A 21,795-nucleotide genomic window follows, 5' to 3' on the forward strand; every position below is an offset into this window, starting at 1 on the left:
CCTGGGGCCTGAGCCAGCAGATGGCACCGCTGTGTCTCTCTCATTAATTAATGAAAAAAAATTTTTTTAGGCCGGCGCCGCGGCTCACTAGGCTAATCCTCTGCCTGCGGCGCTGGCACCCCAGGTTCTAGTCCCGGTCGGGGCACCGGATTCTGTCCCGGTTGCTCCTCTTCCAGGCCAGCTCTCTGCTGTGGCCAGGGAGTGCAGTGGAGGATGGCCCACGTGCTTGGGCCCTGCACCCGCATGGAAGACCAGGAGAAGCACCTGGCTCCTGGCTTCTGATCAGCGCGGTGCGCCGGCCCCAGAGGCCATTGAGGGGTAAACCAACGGAAAAGGAAGACTTTTCTCTCTGTCTCTCTCTCTCACTGTCCACTCTGTCAAAAAAAAAATTTTTTTTTTAATTCATAGAAACACAAAGGAGAATGGTGGTTACCAGGGACCGGGGAGGGATAAATGGGGCGTCCTTCAATCGGTGCAGAGTTTCAGTTTTGCAAGATAAAAATGTTCTAGAGATCTCCTGCACAAAGATACGAATACAGTGACCTGAACACTTACAACGGTTATGCTGGGATTTTTGTTACTTTTTTTCCTGCCATACCTTAAATAACAAACGTAAGAAAGGATGAAGCAGGAGGCAGGGTCGTGCACATCAGAATTACTAGCTTAATCCGGCCTCTCCTTTTCCCAGGGACTCGGCTCCAAGAACCGGAAAAGGATGGGCGGACACTGCTCGCCGCCTCTGCGAGCCTGGCGTCGCCCTCGCCCGCCCCGCCTCCCGCCCCGCCCACCTCCCCGTCTCCTCCAATAGCCGTCCCGGCCCCGCCCCTTGACCCGAGCCTCTTTCCTGCATCCGGGATTCGCAGTGCCCCCGTGCAAGGCTTGCCGCAGGCATGGAGGTCCAAGGCGAGTCCCCCGCCAACCCGAGCTGTTCGTCGTCCACCCGGGACTGCTCAGGAGTCTCCGTGTCCAAGGAGCTGCTGACCGCAGGGAGCGACGGCCGCGGAGGTGACAGACGTGGGGCGCGCACGTGGGGCGGAGGGCGCGCCGCTCGGGGACCAGGGCGCGCCGCCCGGGGACCTGGGGTTCCCTGTCAGGCCCTGCACCCCGGGTGCCCTCTCGGGGAACCCTGAAGACGGCTGCAGGCAGCCGGGGACCGGAGGCTGGGGCTGGGCTCCTCCAGCGCGAGGCTCTCATGTTCCACGAGGTGGTGCGCGCCGTCTGTGCCACGCGCCGCAGCCGGGCACCTGCCCTGGCCTGGCAGCTCAGGGCGAGAGTGGCCCTTGGGGGCAGCCGTCGGGGTCGGAGCTGTTCGCTGCCCTCCTGCTGCTCCTCCTCACGCACGTAGACCACCCCCTGGTGCAGTCTGGGAAGTCCGCACAGGATTTTGGCACCAAGATACAGAATTAAAAAGCATGGGTTTGGGTCACAACTCCAGATGGGGGCTCCCGGAGCGTTACTGCAGTTCTCCAAGCCTCGGTTTTCACATTTGGAAACTAGAGGTGGGAGCTCTTAGGGAATTACTGTGAGGAAGAAGAAGAGAATGCTGGGAGTGTTCTGGGTAAGTATTAGCTTGAAGAAGCTTTTCAGACCTCAGCATGTGACCGAGTTATATTAATAATGACCGCCAAAGCTTAGTGCTTCCTGTGCACCAGGAAGTAACACATTTAATCCCACAACAGCCTGTGTAGAAGGCGTGGCTCTGTTATCTGCTTTATAGATGAGAAAGCTGCAACATAGGATAGATATCCTGCCCGGAAGCGGCTTTTCCGAGATCCGGTGCCTAGAAAGCAGCCGGGCCGAGATCTGAACCTGAGCAGTCTCTTACTGCTAATGCAAGTGCTAGGCCTTAAGGAGTTAGCATCCTAGGGTGTTTGTCCACCTGTGCTTTGAAGATAAACAGGATTGTGTACCAAGCTTGAATTTTCAGAGTCCTGTTCTTGGCACTGGAACGGGCCTGGAGACGGGCTGATTTGAAGAATAACCAGGAAGGTGCTGAAACGGTAGAGTGGGAGACAGAATTTGCCCAAAGGGCTGCTTTGGTAGGTTGGACATCCTTCCCAAAGTGGAAGTAATAGGCAACACATGTTTTACAAATGAAACAAATACTGAAAGAGGTTAGGTAGTTTGCCCAACGTTACCCAGCTAGTTACCATTTCTGGCTTTATTTAGCCATTACACTCCGAGTGCTGCTTCCTCATTTTGTCATTGCAGTCCCGCATTGGTCTAATGATAAGTTTCTGGTGCAAAAACGTGGAGTTTAGCATGATTATTACTCAGCACCAGTGGTATAGAGTGAATGAGGCAGGCTGAAGAAAGGGGAGGTGAATGTCCATGAAGAACTACGCTAGCATCTTGGAAACTGTCAAGAGTTAAGACAGGTCATGGAAGGCTTGCTCACAGACCCCCATTTTTTTTTTAAAGATTTATTTATTTGAAAGATTTATTTATTTGAAAGCGGAATTACAGAGAGGGAAAGGCAGAGAGAGAGAGAGAGAGAAGTCTTCCATCCTCTGGTTCACTCCCCAAATAGCCGCAGTGGCCAGAGCTGGGCCGATCAGGAGCCAGGAGCTTCATCCAGGTCTCCCGCATGGGTGCAGGGGTGCAAGCACTTGGGCCATCTTCCAGTGCTTTCCCAGGTGCTTTAGCAGGGAGCTGGATAGGAAGTGGAGCAGCCAGGACTCGAACCAGGGTCCATATGGGATGCGGCAGCTTTACCCACTATGCCACAGCACTGGCTTCCCAATTTTTCTTTTTTTTTAAATGCTGAATAAATTAATCATATGTCTTTTCAGGTATATGGGATAGATTGCTCATCAACTCCAAGCCTAATTCCAGAAAGACATCCACTCTTCAGACAGTCCGGATAGAGAGGAGTCCCTGTAAGTATCCTTTCCTCTCAGACTCGCATGCTCATTTTTGTTTAATTAGGTTGTTACTTGATGCAGCAGTCTCTGCCTTTGTGTCAGGGAATCAAAGCGCAGGGAGCCCAGCAGAGAGAGCATTACTGGGGGTTTTCATTGTGGAGTTAGTGCATGTCTACAGTACATGTCTAAGTCTATTTCTTTGTTGCTACTAGCACACTACCACAGACTGGGTTTGTTATAAAGAAAAGAGGGTTTTTGGGGCCGGTGCTATGGCGCAGTAGGTAAAGCCACCGCCTATAGTGTTGGTATCCCATATGGGCACCAGTTAAAGTCCTGGCTGCTCCCCTTCCGATCCAGCTCTCTGCTATGGCCTGGGAAAGCAGTGGAAGATGGCCCAAGTCTTTGGGCCCCTGCACCCGTATGGGAGACCCGGAAGAAGCTCTTGGCTTCAGATTGGCACAGCTACAGCTGTTGCAGCCAACTGGGGAGTGAACTAGCAGATGGAAGACTCTCTCTCTGCCTCTCCTCTCTCTCTCTGTAACTCTGACTCGCAAATAAATAAATAAATCTTTTAAAAAAAAAAGGAAAAAAAAGAAAAGAGGTTTTTTTATCTCAAGTTCTAGAAGTCTAAGAGTATGGTGCTGGCATTCTCTTGGCATTTGGTGAGGGTCTTCTGGGCCTTAATACAATGAGACTTTGCCAGGGATTCCTATACAGACTAAATTCTTTTGTCCATTAATTAATCCAGTGAGTAGATTAATCCATTCATGAGGACAGGGCCCTGATCACCTCTTCAAGGTCCCACCTAGTCCTTCCTTTTAACATCTCATAAAGGAGGTTAAATTTCAGCATGAGTTTTGGAAGGGGCAAACCGAAGATGTGAGCAAATATAGAATTTCTAACTGTTCTCCTGCATTTAGTGCTAATTTTGGGGCCAGTGCTGGGCTCAGCAGATTAAACCTTTGCCTTCAATGCTGGCATCCGTATGAATATCAGTTCAAGTCCCAGCTGCTCCATTTCTGATACAAATCCCTGCTCATGCACCTGGGAAAGCAGCAGAAGATGGCTCAAGTACTTGGGCTCCCATCGCCCACATGGGAGACCTGGGTGAAGCTCCTGGCTTTAGCCTGGCCCAGCGTCTGCCATTGCAGGTATTTGGGGAGTGAACCAGCAAATAGAAGATCTCTCTCCCTCTCTCCTCTCTGTAAATCTGCCTTTCAAACAAATAAGTAAATCTTATTTCTTAAATGGTAGCTTTTTCATGAAAAACTGCTTGTCGGATGAATTTTTGTATCAAAAATAGTAATTGTTAATCTCCTTAAGAGTTTTTATAAGTTACTATAACTCACTCAATATACATATGTGGAAAAATACCACATCCCATTGAATTGTTCACGATTACTTAAATGATCAATGTTACTTGTAACGTGATGTAATAGACATTTCTTTTCATTAATTTGTAATATTATTGTCCTGAATGCTCAAATCTGTATTCCACATTCAGACTTTGTTCTTACGACATTCGTGTAGTGCTGCATTCCTGTATAATTTACTCTCTTTTTTTAAATATTTATTTGTTTTATGTATTTGGAAGGCAGAGTTACAGAGAAGCAGAGGCAGAGAGAGAGAGAGAGAGAGAGTTTCCCATCTGCTGGTTCACTCCCCAAGTGGCTGTAATGGCTGGAGCTGGGTTGATCCAAAGCCAGGAGCCAAGAGCTTCGGGGTCTTCCATGTGGGTGCAGGGGTCCAAGGACGTAAGCCATCTTCTACTGCTTTCCTAGGCTGTAGCAGAGAGCTGGATCAGAAGTAGAACAGCCGGGTCTTGAACTGGTGCCTGTATGGTATGCCAGCACTGCAGGCGTCAGCTTTACCTGCTATGCCATAGCACCGGCCATAATTCACTCTTCATGTTACAAAAAGAATAGACAAGAATTTAATGAGGTGATCGCATCTATAAACTAAGAAATCACAGGTACTCTGAAATGAGAACTTGACCATAGCATGCACTAAGTCTACAATGGCTGAAATGATGCATAGTGACTCTCCATTCAGATATAAGGTTGTATAGATGTGGATTTTATTTTGGGAATGGAATTATTGGGTATATGTAAGTTGTAAGTCATTTTTTAATAAAGGAAAAATTGCCAAACTTTTCCAAAGTATATATGCCATTTTTAAAAGAGATTTGTTTATTATTTGAAAGACAGAGTTACAGAGAGATCTTCCATCCAGTGGTTGACTTCCCAATGGCTAGGGCTGAGCCAGGCCAAAGCCAGGAGCCTGGAACTCCATCCAGATCTCCTACATGGATGGCAGGGACCCAAGCACTTGGGCTGCCTTCCACTGCTTTGCCAGGTGCATTAGCAGGGAGCTGGACTGGAAGTGGAGCAGCCAGGACAGAAACTAGCACCCATATGGGCTACTGATGTCACAGGTGGTGGCTTAACTTGCTACTCTACAACACTGGCCCCCAGGTTATCTATTGATATTACTTACTAAGCCATCAAAAACCAGTGCACCCGCACCTAAACCCAAGAATCGCTGTTGCTGTAGCAGCGGTTTAAACACAGGTGCGCATAGCAAGCGGATCTCGTCGCCTTTGGGGGCTGTGGCTGTGCCCCTGGAAGTGAATCTGGAGGTCCTATACTCCATGGCGGGTGGAGGTGCAAGACCCGTGCAAATATGCTGCTGGTGATGATGAATTCACCAGACTTTGTGTGCCTGAGAAAGAATTTTGCTTTCAGGCTTTTTTTTTTTTAAAGGTTTATTCATTTGTTTGAAAGGCAGTTATAGAGAGGCAGAGGTGGAGTGAAAGAGAGGCCTTCCATCCACTGGTTCACTCCCCAAATGGCCACAGTGGCCGGAGTTGGGCCAATCCAAAGCCAAGAGCCAAAGCTTCCTCTGGGTCTCCTACGTGGATACAGGGGCCCAAGGACGTGGCCATCTTCTACTGCTTTCCCAGACGCATTAGCAGGGAGTTGGATCAGACGTGGAGCAGCTGGGACTTGACCCGCCACCCATGTGGGATGCCAGCGCTGCAGGAGGTGGTTTACCTGCTACGCCACAGTGCCGGCCCCTGCTTTCAGTTTTGAAAGATGCTTTTTGTTCAATGTTGAGGTCTAGGTTGACATTTTAGTAAATTGTTTTCCATATTAGGTTTTGTTTTTAATTTTAAAATTTGTTTAGTTGAAAGGCAGAGAGACAAAGATCTCCCATCCACTGGTTCATCCTCCAAATGCCCATGACAGCTGGGGTTGGGCCAGGACAGAGCCAGAAACCTGGTACACAATCTGGGTTCCCCAGTGGGTGGCAGGGACCCAGGTACTTGATCCATCACCTGCTGCCTCCCAGGATGCATGTAATCAGGAGCCGAGCTGAAGCCTGAATCCGGGTATTCAGATGTTGGATGTGGGTATCCTGTATCCTAAACAGCGTCTTAACCACCAAGCTAAACATCTGCTCCTCTTCTATACTTTATTATTTTTTAAGGATTTATTTATTCATTTGAAAGAGTTATAGAGAAAGAGAAATCTTCCATCTGCTGATTCACTTTCCAAATGACAACAACAGGGCTGGGCCAGGGTGAAGTCAGGAGCTTCTTCCAGGTCTCCCATGTGGGTGGCAGGGGCCCAAACACTTGGACCATCTTCCACTGCTTTTCCCAGGCCATTAGCAGGGAGCTGGAGTGGAAGTGGAGCAGCTGGGACACTTAGCAGCACCCACACGGGACGCCGACATTGCAGGCAGTGACTTCACCTGCTACACCACAACGCTGGCCCCGTTTTCAGTACTTTAAAGATATTGATGTACTTTCCCTTGCATTTTTAAAAAGTTATTTGAGAATCAGAAAAAGAGAGAGGGAGAGGCAGTCACAGAAAGAGAATTCCCATCTGATTTGCTCCTCAAATGCCCAGAACTGGGACTGGACTGGGACTAAGTCGGGAGCCAAGAATTCAGTCCAGGTCTCCCACGGGGTGACAGGAATCCAACTACTAGAGCATCAGTGCTGCTTCCCAGAGTTTACATTGGCAGGAAGCTGGAGACAGAAGCTGGAGCCCAGTATGGAACCCAGGTATTCCAACATGGGATGATGTTCTGTCGTATCTCTCTCTCTCTCTCTCTCTCTCTCTCTCTCTTTTTTTTTAGAGTTACATTTCATTTGAAAAGCAGTTAGGAAGAAAGGGGAAACAGAGAGAGAGATCTTCCCTCCGCTGGTTCACTCCCCAGATGGCTGCAGTGGCCAGGGCTGGGCCAGGCTGAAGCAAGGAGCTCAGACCTTTTTCCGAGTCTCTCATGTGGGTGCAGGGGCCCGAGCACTTGGGCCATCTTCTCCTGCTTTTCCAGGCCACAGCAGAGAGCTGGATTGGAAGTGGAGCAGTCAGGTCTCCAACTGGCACCCATATGAGATGTTGGCGTTGCAGGTGGAGGCTTAACCTGCTACGCCACAGTGCCGGCCCCCCATACCCATCATCTCAAATGCTGGGCTAAGTGCGTACCCCTTGCATTGTTTCTGATGAGAAGTATGTTGTCATTCTGTGTTATAAATATAATACTGTCTTCTCTGGCTCCTTTTAAGATTTTTTCCTAATCACTGGTTCTCATCAGTGATATTCCCTGTACTTTTCTTTGTGATTCTTGAGCTTTGTGTTGGTTGAACTAACTGGATCCATGAGTTTATGGTTTTTATCAGATTTGGGAAATGGTCAATCATTTTTTCTTCAGGTATTTTTTTCTGTCCCTCCTCTGACCTTTCATGTAGGGATTCTAGATGATAACCTGATCTTTGCCAGGTGATGATGTCCTTCAGTTCCCTGGTAATTTTGGTGGTGTTTTTTTTTTTTGAGTCTTCTTTTTTTAAAAGAGATTTATTTATTTGAAAGGAAGAGCTACAATGAGACAGGCAGAGAGAGAGAGAGAGGTCTTCCATCCCCTGGTTCACCCCACAAATGGCTGCAACAGCCAGAGCTGTGCCGATCTGAAGCCAGGAGCCTGGAGCTTCTTCCAAGTCTCCCATGCGGGTGTAGGAGCCCAAGGACTTGGGCCATCTTCTGCTTTTCCAGGCCACAGCAGAGAGTTGGATCAGAAGTGGAGCAGCCGGGATTCGAAGCGGTGCCCATATGGGATGCTGACACTGTAAGCTGCCCTCGAGTCTTTTTTTTTTTTTTTTTTTTTTTTTGACAGGCAGAGTGGACAGTGAGAGAGAGAGACAGAGAAAGGTCTTCCTTTACCGTTGGTTCACCCTCCAATGGCTGCTGCTGCTGGCACGCTACGGCCGGCGCACCACGCTGATCCAAAGCCAGGAGCCAGGTGCTTCTCCTGGTCTCCCATGTGGGTGCAGGGCCCAAGGACTTGGGCCATCCTCCACTGCCTTCCCGGGCCACAGCAGAGAGCTGGCCTGGAAGAGGGGCAACCAGGACAGAATCCGGTGCCCCGATTGGGACTAGAACCGGTGTGCTGGCGCCGCAGGCGGAGGATTAGCCTATTGAGCCGTGGCGCTGGCCGAGTCTTGTTTTTAATAGATGTTTTAACACTCTTATTGCTGATTCTGTCATCTTGTCATTTCTGGGTCTTTTTCTATTTTTTTCCTACTCCTTATGGATTATATTTTCCTGTTTATTTGTGTGTTTGGTAATTTTTTATTGGACACTGGACTTTGGGATTTTTATTTTTCTTAAATATTTATTCATTTATTTGAAAGACAGAGTTACAGAGAGGCAAAGGCAGATGCAGAGAGAGAGGTCTTCCATCCTCTGGTTCACTCCCCAGATGGCTGCAATGGCCAGAGCAGTGCCAGTCTGAAGCCAGGAGCTCCTTCCGGGTCTCCCGCGTGGGTGCAGGGGCCCAAGGACTAGGACCATCTTCTACTGCTTTCCCAGGACATAGCAGAGTTGGTTCAGAAGTGGAGCAGCCAGGGCTGAAACCGGTGCCCATATGGGATGCCAGAACTGCAGTGGCGGCTGTACCCACTATGCCAAAGTGCCGGCCTCTGGGATTTTTTTTTTTTTTCAATATTTATTTATTTGAAAGGCAGACTGACAGACAGAGAGAGAGATTGAGATCTTCCATCTGCTGGTTCACTCCCCAAATGGCTGCAACAGCTGGAGCTGGGCCGATCTGAAGCCAGGAGCCAGGAGCTTCTTTTGGGTCTCCCACATGCGTGCAGGGGCCCAAGGACTTGGACTATCTTCTGCTGCTTCCCAGGTGCATTAGAGGCAAGCTTGATCAGAAGTAGAGCAGCCAGGACTTGAACCGTCACCTGTATGGGATGCCGGCACGGTTTTAAAGGATGATTTGAAAATCAGAGAGAGAGACAGATCTTCCGACCACTGTTTGACTCCCCAGGTGTCTGCAACAGCCAGGTCTGGGCCAGGCCGAAGCTGAGAGCTCCACCGGGATCTTTCACATGGGTGGCAGGAGTCTATGAACTTGAACTGTCTTCTGCTGCTTTCCCAGGCCCTTAGCAGGGAGCTGGATCGGAAGTGGAGTAGCCAGGACATGAACCAGCGCCCGTATTATGTGACCTGGCACCCATATTGGGGTCCAGCCAGCGTGTTAGGTGGTGGCTTTTCCCGCTGTGCCACAATGCCACCCCCAACATTTTGAATTTTGTTGTTTTATGCTGGATTCTCACTTGATTTAGAACTACAGCTAACTTATCCTCAGGGTATAGTGTATATTCTAGAATAACACAAAAATTTGGCTTCTGAGAATCATGTTTCAAATCATACACATTGATACTTGTTTTTCTCCACTTGATTCATTAGCTAAGAACCAAAAAGCAGAGGAGGGTGTTGGGCGCAGCAGTTAAGAAACCCCTTAGGCCGCCTGCATCCTAACCTGTAGCCGAGTGTCTGGGTTCATGTCCCGACTCTGCCCCTGGTTCCAGCTTCCTGCTAATGCGCCTCCTGGGAGGCAGCAGGTGACAGTGCCAGTACTCGTGTCCTTGCCATCTACATAGGAGACCGGATTGAATCTCAGCTCTCAGCTTCAGCCTGACACAGAGCCAGCTGTTTCAGGCACTTGGGGAATAAACCACACCCTTTCAAATAATTAAGTACAAATAAAACACTCAGGGGGAAAGGTATTTTAAAAAAACAAAAACCGCACAAGATTCTCTCTCAGTGGTAATAGTTTTAAATGTACAGTAGTTTCTCGTGGACCCTAAGGGCAATGAGTGCTGACTTTTATTTACTCGCTATTGTGTCCCAGGCGTGGTGTGGAGCGTTCCTGTGTGCGTGATCTCACAGCGCCCTCCCTCCCAGCAGCTCTGTTTCAAGCAAAGACTGTTTAGTTGGCCTTGACCATCACTTCCTGTTCTTCTCCAGGGCTCTGCACATTTGGTCATTTGTTCCATGGCCATAGCAGTGACTTCACATTCTTCTTTTTAAGATTTATTTATTTATTTGCAGATCAGTTACAGTGAGAGGGAGAGAGAGAGAGAGAGAGAGAGATCTTCCATCTGCTGGTTCACTCCCCAGATGGCTACAACGGCCTGGGCTGGACTAGGTTGAAGCAAGAGCCAGGAGCTTCTTCTGGGTCTCCATATGTGGGTGCAGGGGCCCAAGCACTTGGGCCATATTCTGCTGCCTTTCCCAGGCCATTATCAGGGACTTGGATTAGAAGTGCAGCAGCCAGGACATAAAACTGGCAAACAGGATGCCAGTGTTGCAGGCAGCAGCTTTACCTGCTATGCCACAATGCTGGCCCAACACGTTGCAAGAGCCCAGTGTGGGCATAGTTATGTGCTGGGCCTCTTTTATGAGAGAAATTAAATATTACTTGTTTGTTGACTTCTTTGTCCTTAGCAGAGTGCTTGGCAGTTCTCAGCCCTCTTTATAAAAGAATAAACTGAGGTATACAGTTGTAAAATTAAGGGTCATAGTAGGGATTCTCTTAGTTGCAAATGACTGAAATTCAGCTTGGATCGCATGATACAGAAACAAATTATGTCATCGCATTTTATTTGGGGAAAAACCCACAGGGGCAGTGATTTCAGGATCTGGATCCGGGTGCTCAGATGTCCTCAGAGATTTGCTGCCTTGGACCTGCTAGCTCTGCTTTCCTCAGTGTTGGCTTATCTAGAGCAGATCAAGATTTTCCTGGTTGGCAGGTGGGCTGGTTATCAGCAGCTCCAGGACTGTGCCCGGTCACTGATCAGAAAGAACAGCTGCTGGGGCCCACGGTGTTGTGCGGCAGGTTAAGCTGCTGATAGTGATGATACCTACATCCTGTATCTGGGTGCCGGTGCAAGTCCTGGCAGAGTTCAGGCCACTCTGCTTCCAATGCAGCTTCCTGTCGATGCACCTGGGAAGGTGCTGGGAGATGGCCCAAGTACTCCACATGGGAGACTCGGATGGAGTTCCTGGCCCAGACCTGGGCTGCTGCGGCCATCTGGGGAGTGCACTAGCAGATAGAAAGATGTCTCTCTCTCTCTGTAACTCTGCCTTTCAAATAAATAAATAAATCTCTATTTTTAATTAAAAAAATGAGAAGTCATGTTATGTTATCAGAAGAAGGGGAGAGATGGGGCCAGGCAGAAACAGCCACTACTTCATTAACTGAGCAGTGGTCACTCAACGGTAGGAAAGTGGAATTGGGATTTTGTTAGTGCTCCATTCTCACCAGAAGGCCCCAGAGCTGGTGTACTTATCTGTTAAGTCATGCTTCCTCCTGATTCTGTACATATTTCATGATTGCCAGCCTTCTAGGAGTGTGCAGTTTATGAGAAACAAAAGAACAGTGGGGAAATAATTACACAATTTTATAGTCCTATTGCTTTGAGAGGAGAGAGAGACAAGGAGGGAGGGAGGTCTTCCATCTGCTGGTTCATTGTGCCTGCCACAATGCTGCTCCCAAAGATGGAGATTTTCAAAATGGAAGAAACTTGAAAGATTGATTATTTTTATTAACTATTCAATTGAAAACTTTTCCAGAGAATCCTGGATTTTAGAATTTAATAACATATGGCCGGCGCCGTGGCTCACTTGGCTAATCCTCCACCTGCAGCACCAGCACTCCAGGTTCTAGTCCCAGTTGAGGTGCCGGATTCTGTCCCGGTTGCTCCTCTTCCAGTCTAGCTCTCTGCTGTGGCCCGGGAGGGCAGTGGAGGATGGCCCAAGTGCTTGGGCCCTGCACCTGCATGGGAGACCAGGAGGAAGCATCTGGCTCCTGGCTTCAGATCGGCGCAGCACTGGCCGTAGTGGCCATTTGGGGGGTGAACCAACGGAAGGAAGACCTTTCTCTCTGTCTCTCTCTCTCTCTGTGTAACTCTGCCTGTCCAAAAAAAAAAAAAAAAAAAAAAATTTAATAACATAAGCATTGCTATATTGTATTTTCTTCCCATAGTGTTGGAGCAAGTCCAGAGCTTTCTCCCGCAGATGGCCCAGGCAAATGAAAAGCTAAGAAAAGAAATGGCAGCTGCACCACCTGGTCGTTTCAACATTGAAAATATTGATGGGACTCTGGGAAAAGTTATACAAATGGTAACTATGTGTCATTTTCATCTCATACAGGTCTCCTAAAAACAAGGGAGAGATTTTCCATTTTATTTCCAAGTGTTGGTTTTTCTTTTTGTTGGAGTCTGAAATCCTCCATCTGCTAGTTCACTCCCCAAATGGCCACAGTGTCTGGGGCTGGGCCATGCAGGCTCGGGGAACCTGAAACTCTGGTCAGGTCTCCCACTTCGGTGGAGGGGCCCAAGCACTTGAGCCATCGTCTGCTGCTTTCCCAGGTGCATTAATAGGGAGCTGGATCGGAAGTGGAGCAGCTGGGACTGGAACCAGCACCCCTATGGGATGCTGATGTTGTAGGCCTAACATTCTGCACCACAGTGCTGGCCCCATGTTGTTATTATTTTAACTTCAGGGGCAGAGGGGTGAGGAGGGATAAGGGGGACAGGACAGAGGACTTCCATCTGCTAGTTCATTCCCTGAATACCCACAACATCCAGGACTGCACCATGCTGGAGCCAGGAACTCATTCCAGGTCTCCCATTTGAGTGGCAGAGACCCAACTACTTAAGTTATCACCTGCTGCTTCCCAGGGTTTGTATTAGCAGAAAACTGGGGTGGTGGACTGGAGCCAGGATCCAAACCCAGGTACCCTGAAATGGAATGCAGGCATCTCAGACACTGGTGAGGCCAAGTGCTCACTCTATATTTCTTATCATGAAGCACTGATTTACTAAATGTCCTAACTGAATTTAGTTATTTTTTTTTTTAACGAAAAGAGATGATCATAGTCTGATTCATTGTGCAAAAACAATGTGTCTAAGGGAACAATAAACCATGGTTAAAATTGTCACTCAGTTTCTACTGATATCTTCTTTTTATACTGGAATTCCTTTTTTTTTTTTTTTTTTTAAGATTTTATTTATTTGAGAGGCAGAGTTACAGAAAGAGAGAGGGAGAGACAGAGAGAAAGGTCTTCCGCCTGCTGGTTCACTCCCCAAATGGCAGGAGTTGAGCCAGGCCAAAGCCAGGAGCCAGGTGTGTCTCCCTGGGCTCCCATGTGGGTGCAGGGGCCCAAGGACTTGGGCCATCCTCCACTGCTTTCCTAGGCCATAAACAGAGAGCTGGGTCGGAAGAGGAGCAGGCAGGACATGAACTGGAGCCCATATGGGATGCCGGCACCGCACTCAGAGGCTTAGCCTCGTGAGCCACAGCGCTGGCCCCGGGGCATCCCTTTCTAACACTTGTGTCTGGATGGACAGAGCCGACATCATTGTCAGTAAGCTCATTCATCAGCTCTATCTGCAGAATAAGTCCCAAATCCGACCACTGCGCACAGGCTCCATGGCCGGGTCCCTTGGCCCGAGTGATTACAGTCTCTCCTTTGGACTGTTCCAACAGTTTCCTGACGGGGCTTCCTGCGTTGTCCACTTCCTCCCTGGCGCCTGTTCTCACAGCCTGTGTGCACAGCCTGGGGCTTCCCGTCACATGATGATGAGTTGGAACTCATCACCCCTTCCGAGGGCTCTCACGATGCTGCTTTCCGTGCTCGCCCTGGCCTTGCCTCCTTCCCAGTGTCCCCGCCGACTGCGGCCGTTTTCCCTCCTGCTTTCTGGTGTTGCTGAATGCGTTCGCCCTCGCTGCTGATCGAGACTCTCTGTTCCCTTGGCCTCATCAAGAGGCCTTCCCTCCTGGCCCTGCCAGGGTCTTCCCCTGCTCTGTTTTCTCTGTACTTCTCACACTACACTGTGCTTTACAGGGATATTTCAGTTTGTGGAAAAGCAGAATTAGAAGACGAGTTTACTTTGGTGTAAAAAATTTTTTGTCTTTGATTGGTTGATTTATTTGAAAGGCGGAGTGACAAGGAGAAGGAGAGACAGAGAAAGATCTTCCATCTGCAACAGCCAGGGCTGGGCCAGCCCGAAGCCAGGAGCCCAGAGCTCTGTCTTGTTCTAGGTGGATGGCAGGGACCCAAGTACTTGGGCCATCATCCACTGCCTTCCCAGGTGCATTAGCAGGAAACTGGATTGAAAACAGAGGAACTGGGACTTGAACCAGTGCTCTGATACGGATGCAATGTTAAAAGCAGCAGCTTAACCTCCTGTGTCACAACCCCTGCCCCTATTTGGGTGTAAACTTTTTTGAAATCCATACGTACACAGGGTCTTCAAAAAGTTAATGGAAAATGCATATTATAAAAAAAACTATGGCCGGCGCCGCGGCTCACTAGGCTAATCCTCCGCCTAGCGGCGCCGGCACACCGGGTTCTAGTCCCGGTCGGGGCGCTGGATTCTGTCCCGGTTGCCCCTCTTCCAGGCCAGCTCTCTGCTGTGGCCAGGGAGTGCAGTGGAGGATGGCCCAGCTGCTTGGGCCCTGCACTCCATGGGAGACCAGGAAAAGCACCTGGCTCCTGGCTCCTGGCTCCTGCCATCGGATCAGCGCGGTGCGCCGGCCTCAGTGCGCCGGCCGGGGCGGCCATTGGAGGGTGAACCAACGGCAAAGGAAGACCTTTCTCTCTGTCTCTCTCTCTCACTGTCCACTCTGCCTGTCAAAAAAAATAAATAAATAAAAATAAATAAATAAATAAATAAATAAAAAATAAAAAAAATAAAATAAAAACTATGCATGGATTTCATTTTTTTGCACCAAAATAAACTTCTCTTTTAATTCTATTTTCCACAAACTTTTGAAGTACCCTCATGATGTATTTGCTCCTTGTCTGTCTCTCTCCTGCAGATCAGGGGCCAGCAGACATTTGGTGTGCGAGGTCGGGTGTGGGCTGTCTCTGTTGTGGCTACTCAGCCCTGCTGCTGAGACGTGCGTGCAGCCGTCCATGCTACATGAGTGAATACGCACAGCTTGGGGAGTTTGAAATTTGAATTTGATGAGCTTTCATGTTTCACAAAATAGTATTCCTATCCCCCTCTCCCCCACTTAAAAATAAAAGCCATTGTTAGCTTAGGACCTGAACAAAAGCAGGCAGGGGGCGGAATTTGGCCTGCAGGTTGGAATTTGCTGGTCCTTGTCCAGAAACATATTTCACGACAGGAAGGGACCTGTTTTAATTTTGTTGTTGAGTCCTGAGCACTTAGCGTGGTGCCTGACTCCCATTCGCATTGGTTGGATGAATGTTGTTGAATATTTGAATGTGTTCAGGAGATATCAAGTCATGCTGTGGGAGACTGGTTTTTAGACTTGCAGTGAGTGCTAGTTGTCACAGACCCTGGCAGGAAAAGCACGGAATCGAGGCGTTGAATTAAAAACCTTCCTGGCCCTGGAGCCAGCATTGTGGCGCAGTGGGTTCTGCGGCCGCTCTGACGCTGGCATCCCATATCAGGGTGCCACTTCTGGCCCCGCTTCCTGTGTCTGCTCCTGGGAAGCACCCAGTGATGGCCCAGGTATTTGAGTCCCCGCCGCTCACACTAGACACCCAGATGGAGTGTCTGGCTCCCAGCTTCAGCCTGACTCAGCCGCAGCTGTTGAGGCCATTTCGGGAGTGAATCAGCAGATGGAAGGTTTATCTCCCTCTGTCACTTTGCCTTTCAATTAAATTTCTAAAAATAGTGTGTTGGGGCCAGCATTGTGGCATGGCAGGTTAAGCCTTCCCTTGGACATTGGCATCCTGTATGGGCACTAGTTTGTGTCCTGGCTGCTCCATTTCCAATCCAGCTCCTTGCTAATGGCCAGGGAAAAGTAGCAGAAAACAGCCTACATGTTTGGGCTTCCACCATCCATGTAGGAGACCTGGGTGAAGCTCCTGACTTGGGCCTGGCCCAGCCCTGTTCGTTGTGGCCATCTGGGGAATAAAGCAGCGGATGGAAGATCTTTCTCTGTTTCTCCTTCTTTCTCTAACCTTGACTTTCAAATAAATAAACAAATGCTAGGAAAAAAAAAGCATCTTGCTCCTCACACATTAATATTTATGCTGAATGTTGATTCTCCCAGTGTTGTTTTGTGACAGCTTTTTAGGGAACTTCCCTGACACGGCTTCTCTCCTGGCACTTTTTGCAGGATGTGGCCTTGTTTGAGATGAATCCGTTGGATTCGAAGGAAGAGGACCGTTCAGAAGCGAGTTCGGGAGACAGTTCCGGGGAGAGTTCCTCCTCCGAGGACGAGGGTGACAGCGGGCCTCGTGAAGTCACTGAAGATAACATTAAGCTTCCTAATTCGGAAGGTGGAAAAGGCAAGATTGAAGTTTTGGACAGTCCAGCAAGTAAAAAAAAGAAATAATGAAATAAATGATGGGAAAAGACACAGGTGATAGAAGCCTGCGACATCTGTGAACGAGAACGTGGGTCGCCGGCTGGTTGGGATTCCAGGTATCTACAGTGCTTGTGCGTTTTATTCATGTGGACAGAGTTTGCGCCAAGAACAGTTCGTGGGCAGAGAACTCCTTTCTGCAGCGTGGCCCGCGGCCCAGGGAAGTGAAGTGCAGGCGTAACGTGATTGGTTAGCCCAAGGTTCTTGCCTTATTTGGTTATGATGTCATCAGTTGGCTGCCTGTGATTGGCCAGAGCTCAGCTGTTTGTCTGAAACCCAGCTCTTAGAAGAATGTAGTTCTGAAGTAGGTGTAGGTGCTGAAGTAGTTGTGGTGTGTCACATAGGGTCTCAAAGAACGGGGCGGCCTCAGGCTGATGGCCTGCTGCGTATTTGATGTCACACACGTAATACCAAGTATATTTTGCTTCTCAGAGAACTCAAAGCTGACTCTGCAAGAGTTGAAATATAATAGCATTTGGGTTTCTTCCAGTGGTAAGCTGATTGTTGATCCTGTGCTAAAGAGACACTGTGTTTAGAAAGCTTAACTGTGTGTGCTGACAAGTGCATCTGTTGGCCTCTTTGTTCTTCAGCATGGAGTTCAGAAATACCAAAGTTATTTTAAGGTAAAAAAACAAATCACCAGTTTGTTTTTGTTTGAAATTATCCTTTTGGATAAAAGAACCTAGTTTTTTTAAGGTTATTATAAAGTCTAATTTATTTGTCACTATCAAAATGAGTTTAATGAGAAGTTTTTTTAAGAGGAAAAATGTTTTCACAAATAAAAGAATGACTTATATTTAGCCATCCTCAGACATATCTATCTTCCTTTCAAAAAAACATTCCTTTCTTGTTTGAGCAGGAAAACTGACTCTCTGTGGTGTCATCACAGCGGGCGACACAATGCTCGGAGAGTTTACTGGTGGGGAAAAGTAGCTTTCTGTGTTTGCTTTCCATAAAATAAAGCTCTTTGGCTCAGCTATTAAAACTGTTCCACCCAGTTGCCCACAGTGTGGCAGCTCTTGATAGAGAAAATAGAGACCCCACAGGGAGGGCAGAAGGCACAGTACAGGGAAAGGCAGCTGCTGCTTCCCCCCCCAGCAGTCACAGTGGTCCTGGGCCAGCACGGTCTGTCTTCCTCCCGACTGATCTTATTAAAGTTGAGATCTCAGCTGCCGTGGGCCTGACTTCTACCCAGGAAAGAGACCTGAGAATTTCCAGCCGGTCTCTGATTCCGCAGAGCTGGAGGAACTTTGTCTCCCACTGTTTTTGGTGTCCTTGGAATCCTCTTCTTTCCCACTCCTCACATTAGCCGCTGTGTGTTGTGAAAACTCTGAAGCGAACTCTCAAGGCCCTTCACAATCTTTCTCTTTGGAAATTGGAGCCGGCTTTCTGGACCGTGCCTCAGTGCCTCGCTACAAGTCTGAAGAAACAGGTGGTCTGGAAACAGGACTTCTCAGCTGGGAGGGCGTGCTACACTTTATAGTGCCAAACACACTTGGGATGAGTTGGTGGTGTAACGACATTCCAAGACTGTTCTGTGCTGGATATTACACTACACTGTGTGAAGAGTTGATTGTCTGTTTCATTACTTAGCGTGGTTCCTGGGGCACACTATGTACTGTATAATGGCAATGAATGAATGGGTATTTGAGGGTATGCAGAACATTTTAGGCCATGGAATACTGCTCCAAGTAGGGGAATATGAAGGTGGGAACTTCACAGTTCCCACTGAAATACCCAGTAGAAAGAGAGTGACTGATCAGTGAAAGAGACTAGTCCACCAAAAAATAGGTACTTTTATGTCCAACTCTAATTTTTTTTTAAGATTTGGATTTCTTTTTCTTTTTTTCTTTTTTTTATTTGACAGAGTTAATGAGAGAGAGAGACAGAGAGAAAGGTCTTCCCTCTGTTGGTTCACCCCGCAAATGGCCGCTACGGCCGGAACTACGCCAATCTAAAGCCAGGAGCCAAGTGCTTCCTCCAGGTCTCCCATGCGGGTGCAGGGCCCAAGCACCTGGGCCATCCTCCACTGCCCTCCCGGGCCACAGCAGAGAGCTGGACTGGAAGAGGGGCAACTGGGACTAGAATCTGGAGCCCATATGGGATGCTGGCGCTGCAGGCGGAGGATTAACCAAGTGAGCCACAGCGCCGGCCCCAACTCTCTCTTGCTATGGCTATTTTAACACAATTAGACTTCCCATCCAATTAAGGGGGTCAACTAAATTCAGGCTCTAAGAGATATGGGAGAAAAAATGATAAAAATGTAATATAAGATTATTTCTAGCGTAAAATGAGTGAATTACTCATTATGTTAGAATTGGCTAACTATTTCAGACAAGATTGAATTCTAGTTTCACACCATGTGTCAAGAAAAGCTACACATCATGAATGATTGAAATGTAAAAAATTAAATTATGAAGATTCTGTACTAAAATATGGGTTCATATTTAATAATATAGTTGGGAAATTTTTTTTTTAATTCATAACATGAAAGCTCAAAATCACTAAGGAAAAAAGAATATTCACAAAAATATTAAAAACTAGTGAGTGGAAAGAAATTTAAAAGGAAAGGGGAAAATTATTTGAAATATGGATGAGTATCATTAATATATAATGGACTTACAAATTATTAAAAATGATTCCTGATTCAGTAGTGAAAAGTGATAGGACATGGAACAGTAATTCACAAAAAAAATAAAGTTCAGCTCCTTTTATCAGTGAAATGCAGGTGAAATCAAGGTTGAATCCTTTACCTATCGAACTGATAATCGATGAGACAAGAGCTAGTCCTTCAGAGTCCTCTCTGTGTGTGTTAGTCACAGTTCTAAGTGTTTCACGTTGATCAGTTACCACCACTCACACAAACTTTTGACGAGTTTTGTATTTTTTGTACAAAGCTATCTAGTTTGGCAGCAGTTGGCCCTGCAGTCTGGAAAGTAAACCCCACTGATTTCGGCGGTCTTCTGGCTCGTGCAGACTGATGCTTAGGGATGAGCTGGCGGCAGCCGTTTGAAACCTGTTCTAACATGGAGCGCCGTCTTTCTATGACTGGTGACAGCTGTAGAGGGGGAAATTAGGTGTCATGGTCTTCAAAGCAAAAATTTCATCCCGAATGAATCTCCATCTACTTCCATAATATTTTCATTACACATCAAATGTGGTACCTACTTTGAAACTACCTTGCAGAATATTTGTGTCATTGTGCCTGTACCCACTGCTGTGTAGGGAAGGCAAGAGAAGTGGCTAAGTCCCACTTTCATTGTATTTCCCTCCGTGCCTAGCGTAGTGTCTTTCTGTTGCAATATTCAATAAATGGTCATGAATTTGATTGCTTTATTTCTTCTCTTTATGTCAATAAAATCATTCAACTTAAATATCAGTACACAGTTCTGTTTCAGAATCCTGAAGAAAAAAGACATGATATATAAGAAGACTTCAAAAAGTTCCCAGAAAAATGGAATTAAATGTGTTTTGGTACAAAAAAATTTTTTTGAAATCCCTGCTTTTTTCTTTTTCTTTTTCTTTTTTTTTAAAGATTTATTTATTCATTTGAAAGAGTTACATAGAGGCAGAGAGAGAGGTCTTCCATCTGCCGAACATAGAGGCAGAGAGAGAGGTCTTCCATCTGCCGGTTCACTCCTCAGATTGCCACAATGGCCAGAGCTGGGCCAATCTGGAGCCAGGAGCCAGGAGCTTCTTCTGGGTCTCCCACTTTGGTGCAGGCGCCCGAGGACTTGGGCCATCTTCCACTGCTTTCCCAGGTGTGTTAACAGGGAGCTGGATCGCAAGTGGAGCAGCCAGGAATCAAACTGGTTCCCATATGGGATACTGACACTGCCACCAGAGATTTTACCCACTACCACAGTGCCGGCCCCGTGTTTCTTTTTTTTAATATGCACATCTTCCATAAACTTCAGAAGTACCCTCATGGATGATTGGTAGATATTTCCCATGTGGTAGGGAAGACTCTTACCAGTTAACGGTTGGGAGTGGGCCGGGGATGTGAACGTCCCAGTGAGGTGTGAGGGGAGGCTGTAAGACTTCGGGGAAGGAAAGTGTCGGGGGCCGGCGCTGTGGCGCAGCAGGTTAACGCCCTGGCCTGAAGCATTCGCATCCCATATTGGACAACGGTTCTAATCCCGGCTGCTCCTTTTCCGATCCAGCTCTCTGCTATGGCCTGGGAAAGCAGTGGAAGATGGCCCAAGTCCTTGGGATCCCTGCACCCACGTGGGAGACCGGAAGAAGCGCCTGGCTCCTGGCTTCAGATTGGGGATTGGCGCAGCTCCAACCATTGCAGCCAATTGGAGAGTGAACCATCGGGTAGAAGACCTCTCTCTCTCTCTCTCTCTCTCTCTGCCTCTCCCCTCTCTCTGTAACTCTGACTTTCAAATAAATAATCTTTTTAAAAAAAGTATCTGTCATTCCGGAAAATGAAGAGGTGATTCCTTGGGGCCAGCACTGTGGGGCAGCAGGTTAAACCACCGCTTGTGGAGGCATCCCATATCCGAGTACAGGTCAAGTCCCAGTTGCTCTGCTGCCATCCAGCTCCCTGCTAATGTGCCTGGCCGCTGCCAGTCATGTGGGAGACCCTGATGGGTTTCTTGCTCCTCACTTCACTTGGCTGTTGTAGCCATTGGGGAGTGAACCAGTAGGTGTAAGATCTCTCTCCCTGTACCTCTGCCTTTCAAATCAATAAAGAAAATCTTATAAAGTTCTTAAGAAGATTCCTTGCTTTTGGAAGAAAGGACAAAATATCTTATGATGGGATATGATTCCTTGAGCCCCTGTCTCATGGCCACAAATGGAGTTAGGTTTGAGGGTAGTCAGCTCACCAAGGGGTGCAGAGATGATACGGTGGCATAACTAGTTATAACTAGTTAACCTTTAGGCAAGATTTACTAATTAGTAGGCAGAATTGTATATAGAGAGAGCTATCTTCCCCCCACTGGTTCACTCCTCAAATGGCCTCAATAGCCAGATAGGGGTCAGACCAAAGCCAGGACCCAGGAGCTGCTTCTGGGTCTCCCATATGGGTGCAGGGGCACTTGGGCCATCTTCTGCTGCTTTCCCAGGCCATAGCAGAGAGCTAGATCAGAAGTAGAGCAGCCAGGACTCACTGGCACCCATGTGGGTTGCTGGTGTCACAGCACCTCCCAAGCTGCAGCTCTTGGGTAACTGCAAAATGATGCTGTTTCTTTAACTGTTGATTTGATATGTCTGCC

At 47.8% G+C, this 21,795-nt stretch overlaps 1 protein-coding gene and 1 non-coding gene across 2 annotated transcripts; both read left to right on the plus strand.

The window, feature by feature from the left end:
* Positions 1-820: 820 nt before the first annotated feature.
* On the plus strand, positions 821-19,901 carry NOPCHAP1 (NOP protein chaperone 1). Its single transcript, XM_002711430.5, has 4 exons — positions 821-1,005; positions 2,793-2,879; positions 12,210-12,346; positions 16,325-19,901. The coding sequence occupies exons 1-4, from the start codon at positions 891-893 to the stop codon at positions 16,541-16,543; spliced, it is 558 nt and encodes a 185-aa protein (XP_002711476.1). The 5' UTR covers positions 821-890; the 3' UTR covers positions 16,544-19,901.
* Positions 5,383-5,513, plus strand: LOC127491217 (small nucleolar RNA SNORA68). Its single transcript, XR_007919807.1, has one exon. It is a non-coding gene; the product is annotated as a small nucleolar RNA SNORA68 (small nucleolar RNA).
* Positions 19,902-21,795: the final 1,894 nt, after the last annotated feature.

This window comes from Oryctolagus cuniculus, chromosome 11 (genome assembly GCF_964237555.1).
Source record: "Oryctolagus cuniculus chromosome 11, mOryCun1.1, whole genome shotgun sequence".
In the NCBI taxonomy this organism is placed as follows: Eukaryota; Metazoa; Chordata; class Mammalia; order Lagomorpha; family Leporidae; genus Oryctolagus; species Oryctolagus cuniculus.

Bases quoted from the DNA above. Each gene is read 5' to 3' on its own strand.
- NOPCHAP1 (XM_002711430.5), top strand. From the start codon at position 891: ATGGAGGTCCAAGGCGAGTCCCCCGCCAACCCGAGCTGTTCGTCGTCC. The intron at 1,006-2,792 runs GTGACAGACGTG...ATGTCTTTTCAG, and splicing joins AGGGAGCGACGGCCGCGGAG to GTATATGGGATAGATTGCTC. The intron at 2,880-12,209 runs GTAAGTATCCTT...TTCTTCCCATAG, and splicing joins CCGGATAGAGAGGAGTCCCT to TGTTGGAGCAAGTCCAGAGC.